Source organism: Chlamydotis macqueenii, chromosome 5 (assembly GCF_036417535.1).
Source record: "Chlamydotis macqueenii isolate bChlMac1 chromosome 5, bChlMac1.mat, whole genome shotgun sequence".
Lineage (NCBI taxonomy): Eukaryota > Metazoa > Chordata > Aves > Otidiformes > Otididae > Chlamydotis > Chlamydotis macqueenii.
In genome coordinates, this window is record NC_141560.1 from 58,814,943 (window position 1) to 58,826,792 (window position 11,850).

The 11,850-nt window shown below is 38.4% G+C and overlaps 1 protein-coding gene across 1 annotated transcript; it reads right to left on the reverse strand.

Annotated features, from left to right (window-relative positions):
• Positions 1-916: 916 nt before the first annotated feature.
• On the reverse strand, positions 917-9,802 carry LOC104486272 (DENN domain-containing protein 5A-like). Its single transcript, XM_086750003.1, has 8 exons — positions 9,551-9,802; positions 7,459-7,604; positions 6,787-6,905; positions 5,354-5,535; positions 4,461-4,543; positions 3,069-3,192; positions 2,330-2,498; positions 917-1,604 (listed from the first exon to the last, which is right to left on the reverse strand). Exons 1-8 carry the CDS (start codon positions 9,699-9,701, stop codon positions 1,421-1,423), a joined length of 1,158 nt encoding a protein of 385 aa, XP_086606129.1. The 5' UTR covers positions 9,702-9,802; the 3' UTR covers positions 917-1,420.
• Between the last annotated feature and the right edge of the window lie 2,048 nt (positions 9,803-11,850).

Here is an 11,850-nt window from a genome sequence, read left to right on the forward strand (position 1 = left end):
AAGTTTATACAGTGGAGACCTCTTAAATACATAGCCCTGAACTTCTGTACAGTAATTTGCGATGCTGATAAATCAGCCTGTTCTTAAGGAACATATTCATTTCAAAGAGACATTTATCAGAGGATTCAAATGAACAGAGATGCCTTTAGGCATTTGCCAAGATCTAGATCTCCAATGATTTTTGCTTTCAAAATGTTTGTGATTTATTGTAGAAATGGACTAAAGCTTTCTCTGCTAAAAACAGAAGCATCCTAAATGAAGCAGACTCTGAACAGGACCCAATACATATTCATTAACATTGAAAAGAAAAAACCTTACTACTTACTGTATTTTCAGAAAAATTACAAAATCCTTAAAGAAATCCTTACATTTGTTAGTAAGGTATACCATTATTATTTTGTAGGGGCATAAACACCTTTATTTAGTCATCTGGTATTTGGCGAACTCACATCCCTCTTTATTAGCAGTTAAGAGAACTACCAGCAGCAACCATATACCGAACTTCAAACGGCTGGTTCAAGTGGAAACATTTTTGTTATGAACAGTTATTCCAGGTTTTTCATTTAAGTGGGCTGCACTGTAAATTCTGAATTGCAACATAATATAGCCAGCTGTATCATAGAAGAATTTTTTTAAAGACAAACTTACAAAACACAAAGATAGGTTTAATAAATAAAAAACATCAGTTAAAAAACACACTTAATTTCTTCTCTGTAATTATGTACCAATATGAAAAATATTACTTTGATCTCTGCACATTTCACGGTTCAGTCTCCTGGATTTCCCTAAAAATAATACTGACAACAAACATGAAGGAAAATGTGATTTGTTGACAAATCAGTGCTTTGGAGCTATTAAAAAAAAAAAGCACACATCAGATTTGTAGTTCCCTTGCAGCAGAACATGACCTGATACGTTAAAAATCAAACACCGGTAATAATGTTAATATATAAAATATTAGTTTAAAAACTATAGAATGACCTTCTGGGCAGAAATGGAGTGTATACATTGGGGTCTATGACACACAGCATATCTGAAGGCAAGTTCACAGAATGCTGAAAGGCTCACTGCACATTTTCTATGACAAGGAAATACTGCAGCTTTAAAATAAGCTGCACAATAGTAATCGCTATCTCTTTCACATGAAAGCGTGTAAAAAGCAAATCAGCAAATAAACTCTAAAATAGATTTATACCAAAATCGGTTTTTTTACATTGAGTTTACAGCTTCTATCCATTTGCCTGTACTATTTTTGGAGTTTCCTTCAAGAAAAGTCAAAGTTGCATTTTAGGGCCATGAATAAGTTCAAGATACAATGTATTGGCCGATAGAACTTTTGCATACTAATAAAATTCACTCCTTGTAGCTTTTAAGAAAAAAAAAAAAAAAAAAAAGAAAGTTTTTCCTGTGGGACAAGAGGTCAAATATTGATTCCTTTGACAATAGATGCCTCCAGCGTAATGTTGAACTCCTGCAAGGTCTGCAGCACTCGAATCAAAGAATTCACAAGAGTATGATCCTTAATCAATGCTATGTCTTCATACATCTGTGCTGTGATCGGGCAGTCTGCAAGCAGGGTGATCCAGTGATGCAAAAGGTGGTCTCTGATAATGTGGCAATTTGCAATTTGGAAATAAAAATAAAGCCAAGTAAATTTCTCATTTTCACTGACATTATTTTTATTCTTTGCTTTCTAAACAGACCTACCATCTTCTCCACATATTCTTATAAAGCAGGGAAGAGGGAATAACTATCTATGGAACTTTTTTAAGTAGGGAGCATCTGTGAGAAATGCGTTTCTAGGCTTTCCACTCCTCAAGTCAAAAGATACGGTTCCCAGGAGGCCTAGGAGTCCCAGGTAAGCCCAAAGTCACTAGCCTGTTCCATTGCCTTTATGTCAAGAGGCTTCTAGAGGATTTCAGCTTCCCTCCTACTCATCTTCTACAATGAGTAGGTGGAGGGTAGAGAATTCACTGAGCTTCACTAATGCATGGTTTTATGTTTCTATCTTTCGACCTTGCTAGCTGTATAGGAGAGGAAGGCTATTCACACCAGTTTACTACCCTCCTCTCTTGATTCAGCTTCTCAGCTCTTTGTGGTACTCAGTTTTGTATCTAAGATTTCCCATACTTCATATGTCTAAGAACTCTAATCAGAGTATGGCTCACTTGATCCTTCTTTACTTACAAAGAACTGTATAAGTGAGGTTAAACTGCACAACCCAGCAGTTGTGTGGCTTTCTCTTACTAATACATAACATCCTTTTCATTTTATTAGAATACCAATAACAACAATAATAGTAATAATAATAATAGAAGTTTGTTTATACCTGGCTCCAAGACACACTAGCATCTGAAATTTGCCATCCTTCCCAATGTTCCTAGGGGTGTTGTTGATAGCAGTGATAAAGCGACAGAAATTCCTGGCCCTTGTCTGCCAGTTCTCTTCTGGGACCACTTCATTCTGCTCAAGGGACACATAGTATGTTTGTGCTTTTTCTTAAAAGCATGGTGGGAGATAATGAAGTTCAATCAGTGCACACAGCAGTCCTAAAATATGTGAAATATCATTCTCCTGTGCTTGGAATAAAATTAGACACTACAACCTTAAAATGGAGATGATTAAATTTAATACCACCTCAGCATAATGCTTTCCCCATAAGCATGCTTACAAATCCATAAGGCTATCTGATGCCCATATCAGACTGTTGGCAAATCAGCAAGAGTGTCTGCATCATGGATGAGATAGTTAAAGTTGAAAGGCCTAAATTCAAAGCTCATCCATTAATTTCCTGAGTTATTATGTCTAGGCATTTTTCTTTTCCTGTTCTCTGTTCCCCACGTGTAAAACTGGTAAAATTCCTTCCCTGTGAATAGTGCTAAAGAGGTTCTAGTATCTCCTGAATTTTGAGATGCTACAGTAAAATGATGATATAAGGAGATGGCACAGAGATGCCTCCAACAAGTATGCTATTCATACCAGCTGAGACACAGTGGCAACGATAAGGCACACAGACAGATATAGTTCGAAGACACAAGCAGGCTGTGGTATGCCTTCCTTCCACTTACCTAAAAAGTCCCAAATAAAGACATTTTTGAAGAGTCTTGGTGATTTAAATCCATGCTGAAACACTTGCTCAAGTGCTGAAACAAGTCCACTTTCTCCACAGAGCAACAACGTCAGACTGCCTCTCTGCCAAGCACATACAGAAAGTACACACGCTTATTATCTCAGTTTGGAATTCTGGGACACAAAAGTGTCTCATGCACCTGTTACTGAAACCAGTTTTTAAATAAATAGATGCCCCAAAGTTGAAGTCTGCTGTCAAACAGGGGCTCCACACAGGATGGCCCAGTTGTCACAAGTCCCAAGCATTCAAAAATTGTTGACCTCTCTAAGAATGAGGCTGAAAAAAGCAGTCTCAGAGCCTTGTCATCATTAAATGAAGCCACAAAAATGCCAATATAAAGATGAGCACGTTTTACCTAAAATAATAACCACTGTACAGAAAATTAAGAAAATATTTTTCCCCTTTTATTAAGTAATAAAGATCACAGGTCCATTGTAGCAGGTACCTCAGACTATTCACTTATAAACAAAAATAACATTTAATGCAATTTTTAAATGCAGAAAAATCCCAAATTCTTCTTTAGAACATGATAGTAAATTCTATTTTTCAAAACGAGCGCATGACCCCTTGAGATTATTGTGTAAATGTGATCATCAACTGGAATTACACTGTATATGAATTTGCCATGCTATATTGAACTTAGAAAAGATAGGTGTGGAAGGAATGGGATGACCTATTTGTAAAAAATCAATTAATTTCAAGAGATATCCATACGGGAGCTAGCACTGCTCTGCACCACTCCTGCTCATAAGAGCTGGATTTTGATGCTTTGACAGAGGCATGCTTCTTCATTTCTTTCAGGAAGTAACTCCTGTTGTCAGTTAAGATGTTAAGTTCTACATGTATAATGTAACATGTATGACTTCTGCTTCATTGGTGTGTTTGGGTGTGGGTCTTTTCTTTTGTTCTTTTAAAGTGGACCATGGTTTTTCATGTTTTAAGTAGCAAAAGATAATGCAAAACAAGAATTGAAAACCTAACCAGTACCCAAAGTAGATGTAAAATGTCAGTTAATCCAGAACAAACTAAATAGGAGGCAACACTCTTGACAGTGGTACAGGTAGAATCCTCAGCAGAATTTTACTAATAACACAATTTCCAATAACAGAATGTTAACATTTAAATTAACAGAATGTTCCAGTTAGCAGCAAAGCTGAGGTACTTGAGGTTTACTATTCCAACAGTATAGTCTCAGTATCTCATTCCTTAAGGAATTTTCAAACAGATGGTTGTACATTCAGTGTAGTTATTTCTGTTATATATTCTACAATGCTTACTAATCAGAGTTTTAAGACAGAAGTGCCATTACACAGACAACAGAACTCCTCACCTCCTTCTCTGGCTTGTGGAAATGCTTGACAATACCATTGACAGCTTCACCAATAGCTTCTTGTATCTGACCAGTATTTAATTCTGCAAAATAGAAAAATATATCCAGTGATTCTGTAGCAACTTCAGAAATTGTACCTGAGCATGAGGGGTAAGGCGCTGGACTGTGAGTAATAGAAATTCAATTCTACTTTCATTTACTGTGGAGGAGGTAGAAATTGAGATGGTTTGGTTTTACATCTAAGTTAACACACTGTGATGTTTTAATGCAACAAAAGGTGGAAAAGTTTTTTACATATCATGTGCATTTTCAGACCAGGGCCCAAACCTAAGAAAAGGAGATGTACTTTGATTAGGATCACCAAATCTGGACATTCTGGAAATACTTCCTGTGATAGTTTCACTGTAAACCCAAGGGTGCTTGGGAGCAAAGTAACCACTTGATTTATCAGGAATAAGACAACCTTAGAACAGTAATCTCATTAGAAAACTAAAGTCTATGAATAAAAACCACTAGCAAGCTTTTTCATCCACAAAGGACAGATAGAGATAGGACAGCAAATTTCTATCTTCCTCCATAGCATTCATTCCACAGATGAAGGACAAGAATACAGAAAACATCACTAGGGCAGCTAAGCACTGGACCAGGAGTCCAGAGACATTTTCCTTCCACCCTTGGAGACTTTCAAAACTTGAGTAGATAGAACAGGTTGCTGAGGATTGTAACTTGAAAGTTAGCTAGACTTTGAGCAAGGGGTTTGGCCAAGTGAGTTTCATGGGTCCCCTCCAAGCTGCAGCTCTAAAACCCGAGAAAACGTATCGTTCTGTTTGCAAGCAGCTGTCCTCAGGCAATGATGCATAACAGTACAAGACAAGACATCCCCCAGCACTCACTTGGCTTATTGTTTGGTGATATAGTGACAAATCTTCTGATCATGCTTGGTGACTGCTGCAAAGGAGGGGTTCGACACTGCCGCTCATCAACCTCAGTGTGGGAAGTCAGCAACTCTCCCACCAAGATCCTCTCTAAGCTGCCATCATCCATTCCCTTTCCAAGCCACCTTCCACAGAGAAACCTACAAACATAAAGGAGTTACTTGAGTCAAGTCGTTCAACCCAAATTCAATTCCATGCCAAAGACTTTCAAATGCAGTTGCATAAAACCCGAATTCTGCTAGTATAGTTATTAAAAATAGTTCACTCAACTAGCAATAAATAACAAAGTCTTGGTTTTGGCTTTTGCCAGCAGAGGGAGCAAAAGTAAAACAGCTTTTCTATTCTAAATTTGTGCTAACTGTCACACTAGATGATTCACAAAGCAAACAGTAGCAGATTTTATCTTGTACCCTATATGTAGCAGATGATTTGAGGGCTTCAGAAGAAAAAGAAGTAGAAGGGGAGGATCCACTACACCCTATAGATAGATGGTGAAATACACCTATGCTTTCATTGAATATGTTACATAGCAGGCCAGTCACAAAAACAAACAAACAAAAAAAAAAAAACCCCAAACCAATCAAACAAAAAACAACAAAAAACACCCCACCACGAATCCAAGCATATACTTAAATGCCAAAACACCAATACATCTATTGAAATTGGGATATTAAATCAGCCACTAGAAAGCACATGTGCTCACTTGCTCATTATCACTTTCTATGAAACAATGTTTATGTCAGTTTAATCAGCTTAATCAGAACACTGAACAACATCAAAAACCAGAATCTTGCCTCTTCATTTAATTACAAACAAACTGACATGGAGAACTGAGTGGACTTACCCATCAATTTGTCATCAACATGAGCCTGACATTTTCTCTAAACAAAGGACAGGGTATCAAATTATGCTGTACCTAGCGCAAATAGATATAACTCTTACTGTAAATCTCATTCCTTTATGTTCACTATGCAAACACAGGTTACTAATACTCATAAGCCCTTGGATTTGGACTGGATGACCTTTAAAGGTCCCTTACAACCCTAACTATTCTATGATTCTATGAATACCACCCATACTTGGTAAGCAGCAAGCTCTTCCTTGGCTTCAAGGTAGATTATTTTTAAGATGCACAACAGTCAACTCACCTTCTCCACCAATGTTTTGAGGCTAGACATGAGCATTTGCAAACTGAAAACTCCGTTTAATTTTTTAGGAATCATCACTTGTTTAATGCCAGAAGTCAAATGACTTTTCTATGCCATCAGGTAGCAGCAACTGTAGACACAGAGTCCTAGAAGATAAGACCTTTCTAATCCAACAAGTCCTACTGTGCCAGCTCCCTGCAGAAATTCTATTTACCCAACATGAAATGTCAGGATGATACTTACTTGTAAGTATGCCCTGTTACTTCATTTCTGACCATAACGTACTCCACTAGCCACTTGGCATACAGCCCTGAGTTATCATGTCCTATTTGCACTGTGGTCAGTTTTCCCAGATTCTGGCACTGCGAATTAAACAATGAGTTTGTCAGAGTAAGCTAGAAGAGGGCAGCATGTTGGAGTAGTAAACTATTACAGAATATGCTCAGATAGGGAATCAGAAATGCGGTTCTCCTTTTCTGACTGCATGATTGATTCTGGGCTTTTTAGGGGTGGGTTGCTTTGGTTTTGTTTGGTTTTGTTAAATACTATTTTTATCAGCAGAGAGAACAGATTTTTCAATTAAGTTTTATCCAATGCATGCGGACACAGACAAATCAGAGCAGAATCACTTCTTTTTTTCCAGTAGAAAAGTATATGACACCTCCCGCTATTACAGTACACAGTTGTGAGGTAAAGACAGTCTTGTCCATCCTTGCACTAAGGATTTGTCAGTCATTTTGCTCTGCATGTTATTAAATATAGACTAAATTTGCTATGTACTGGCACAGGAAGTATTTGCGATTAACCAGACAGACTCAAGATATGAAATGGACGGCAAGATGATATAGCAAGGGTAGAATTTAAATCTGAACAAACACATCATACAAAGCATTTTTTCTATCAAGCAATACAAACCTCTAAAGTAATTTCTAATATATTCCTGGGAATCTGCAGGACTCCTGTTTCACCTAGTTCTCCCGAGATACAGATCCAGGGATTGGCTGTAAACATTGAGCCACCAAGTTTCTTGCTAGGAACAATCAATATATGGTACGGTATCACTATAAACACAAGAAGAAATAACACTTCAAAAACAAAGAAGGATACTTATGCAATCTTAAGTGGGGGGGAAGATAAGTCATAAAATAATACTGTAGTATCATGAAAGGTTAAAAGAACATCAGAGCTGCTAATTAATCACACTGACACTTGCACACTAAGCACTGATTGACAATCAGGAAGTGTACACATAGCAGTCATTAAGAAGCAGAGCTGATAGCAAAACACTATCAAATGAAAAAAAGAAATATGGATGAAATAATGCCTTCATATGGATATAATAATTTTTCATTTACCAGCCTCAAAACATGTCATGGTTGCTTGTCCCCAGCTTAGAGAAAAGGAAGTAAAGACAGAATATTCATGTATCCAGGACTGTGTTCTAGCTCCACATGCAACTCAGTGCTCACGTCTTAACTGCCTGCTTTTGTGTGTGCATGTATGCACACTATACAACTAACAGCAATTCCCATCCAGTTACTAACAGCCTTTGTTTGCAGAGCTTGCTTGGAGCAGCATTCACTACTGTGGCTGAACAAATTCAGTGAAAACACATTATAATGCTGCAAGATACTCTGTACCATGTTGCTCTTAGTTACGCTGTTAAGACTTCTTGATTTTAAAAAGAACAAACAACTTTTCTTCCCCTCTAACCGGCACCACACGCATGCTCAAACACTTTCCAGTCCCCTGCTTTACCAGTAACTCATTCAACATAGTATGCCTGAGTTACAGCCCATTCTGAGGGGACATTTGCTCCTGAGGAAATGCCTGTGCTCTTCAATCACCCAGCATCTCATGCACAGCCCACACTATTAACCAAACTTTTATAACAAAATCCAATTATCTCTGAATGGTCATAGTGTTTCTTGGCAATCTGCCCTTCTTTTATAGTGCATAAATGGATTTCAGATAGGGCTTTTCAGCTGAGGTGTTTAATGTATTTCTCCCTCAATGTCTCCTCAGCTGTCAGTGCCCTCAAGAAAGTATTTGGTGGTTGGATTTTCCTAAAAGCTTGATGCTCACAGCATTTAAGAATTAATTAAAATGTTTCCCTTTTTACTTTCTGTTCTGATAGTCTTAAAATATGTGACAATTTAACTGCATCCAGCAGATCAGATTTTAGCATTGTCCGGAACTTGCCCACAAGACCACCAAAAACCATTTTACTTAGAGGTCCGCTTGCTTTGTCTTTCATACACACAAATATGGATCATAACATATCATTGAGGATAGCTCCTATCATGGGGCCAGAGGGGTCCTTTCACACACCTCCACCCTAATTTTGTAAGTCTTGCTGAAGTCTTTCCTTATTCTGCCTTATTAGTGAGGTCCTGTGGCAGCAGGCACACAAAGGCACGAGAACTCTAACATATTTAAGCATCAGCAACAACAGGTTAAAAGTTTCTCTAGGGTATCTTTTAAAAAAAAATTATTAGGAGAAAAAAAAAAAAAAAAAGAGAAGTACTTCAGTGTGTTGCAGAGTTCTGATGCAGCCCTCAAGGGCATTTCATTGTTATTCCAAACTCAGAAACAGGCATGCAGCAAAGTAGGCTGAGTATAAAAAGGGGAAAGTTATTTTTAATTTTAATTCCTAGCATGTGTTAAGTTAATATTCTTACCTTGATAATGAACAGTCCATACTGGTCTTGTTTAGTATAATGGAAACAAGCCCACCACAAAATTTTCTGCTCAGAACCATCCCACAACTAAAACAATTAAAGTTGTGTATTTTACTAAGTCAGAAACAAAACCCTTCAGTGACACAGAGAGAGACACTACTGCCTACCAGAGAGGATCACAGAAACAGTGGTACAGCATACACAGATGGATACCAGGAAGAAAGCAGAACAATTACATTAAGGCACGTTGCTTTGAGCTGTTTAGTTTTTGCATAAGGACTCAACCAAAACTGGAAATCAGACTTCCAGGGAAAGCAAATACTTACAGATTGTTGTGAAAACATTGGTAAAGCAAAAGTAATCAACAGCATTGAATGACAGGAGATGATATAAGAACTGTTCTTTCTCATCATCACAGCGGAGAAATGCATAACGCTTGTAGAGTTTTCTGACAAAGTAAAACAAATAATCTGTCATAGTAACAAGACACTTTCAGTGAAATGTTTTCTATTGTGCATATTTATTAGGTAAACTACAAAGAACGTGCAAGCAATTACAAGTGCCAAGTGATACTGGTAGAGTCAATAGTATTTAATGTGCTATGATATCTCAACACTCTGCAATTCTGCAGTCTCCCAAGTGCATCAGTCCAAGACTTCACACTATTTTTCACCACTCAAAAGCAAGGTTTGGGGTGGTCTAAGGGTCTTCTCCCACCCAAAACCACCCTAAAGGATGGAAAATGGAATTTTGTACTTTCATGGAAAAAATTCTCTGACTTATTCTGGACATGTAAAATAACAGAACTGAAGTAAAGAGAGTCCTCATAAGTTACTTCTGAGCAGATGGTACCATGGGAGAGTCCTCTAGCACATGACGTAAGACAGGTAGAAGGCTGTTTTCAAAGGACACTAGGGCAAACGCTGGGGTGATCTGTTTATAATAGGTTATAGGTGATAATTCAGGGCCTACAACAACCTGCACATTAAGCTAGAGCATAGCTTCAGTGTTGATAGTACACAGCTCTTGATATAATCAAAATCATAAACATGCAAAGGTGGCCTAAAGTCCTACTGTTCCCTGTTACTGGGTTGCAAGCTCTTTGCTAGGACTGCAACACTGCACAGAACTGTAACTTCTTTTAAGTGGAAATACCAAAAGATGTAGCTCAGTAGCCTTCTCACTACTGGAGACACTAAATCCATGCAGAAAAATGCACAGTAAGCAGAAACAATCATATATTTATTGAAATTACTCAAACACATTGTAGAATTTAACACTGCAAGACTTGCAACTGAGAAACCTTGAAAAGAATTTACAATCTCAAGTGTTTCAAGTGCAAATTTTTGACCGGAAAATACTCTCAGAGTTACTCACTTGTATGTAGCAATTACCACTATTTTTGCTCCTTATACAGCCAATAAAAAATACCAGTGTTGGGTGAATAATCATAAAAGAAGAGCATGCCAAGATGCATCAGAATCCAGTTGACACTATAGGAATACTCAAAACATTATGAATGTATGAATTAGGTGTTAGAAATGATGACATGGCCATGGATAGGCCATTCCTGCCAGGAGGCCATCCTGATAAATCCCCTCAATTTCAGATATCAATTACAAAAAAGTCAGCAAGTGACTCACAAGCCAGGAATTTGCAAAACAAATCAATGATGATTAACACACACACATATTCTCACTTACATAACAAACATAGCATTAGAGATTGACAGGAAATATTCAATGGAAATAAAGATATTGAGCCCTAAATCAACAGAACCTGCCTGTAACCACACAAAGGCCTCACAGGTGACTGTGTCCATGTTTCACTTGAACAACCTGAACCACGTGTTTAGACAGCCTGTCCACACGAGTAGTGCCTTTTCAATGTGTAAGATTTCTCAGTTTACTTGTGCACATAAATGTCTCAAGGGAGTGAACCTATGTGATTTCCTTCTGTTGCCTAACTCTAGTTCCTTTGCAGAAAGAAAACAAACGTTTCAGTTTTCTTATTTTTTTTTTAGCAAATGCCAAGTATAAAGAATGGGATAATTAAAATATTTAACAGTTGTTTAAAAAAAAATAACAACACACAGTCATGTTAAGAGGAAAAATGGCACAAGTTGTACAATTACTTTTAGTACCTTGCTGAATTTGGCACTGCTTCCTCTTAAAAAAAAAACACAAACAGAGCACACTGTAAATCTATGCTGCCTAGAACATCTTTCTTTAAGTAGGATATCTACTTTCTTTAAGAAAGATATCTAGTCGCCGAGGCAACGGCTTCGGAGTCGGCACGATACGCAGCGGCGCGGCACAGCGCATAGCAGCGCCGCCAGGAGATTCCCGAGCTGAGGAAGCTCAGGGGGGAGAGGAGCGAGGCGCCAGCAGCCCGCGAGAGCTGCTGACGAGTCGTGGGCGGAGCCACAGAGCACCAGCTGTCCGGCCCCTCTCCCCGCATAAAGCAGAAACTAGGGAACGCCAGCGACCCGGAGCGCGGCGCGGCAGTTCGCGCAGGAAGCGTCAGCGAGAGCGCCTGCTCTGGAGGGTTCTTGCGGCTACGCGCGAGCTGGCCGCATTCGGAGCTTTCGCGGCTCTTCTCTCGCTCTTTCCCGCAGAGCACCGGG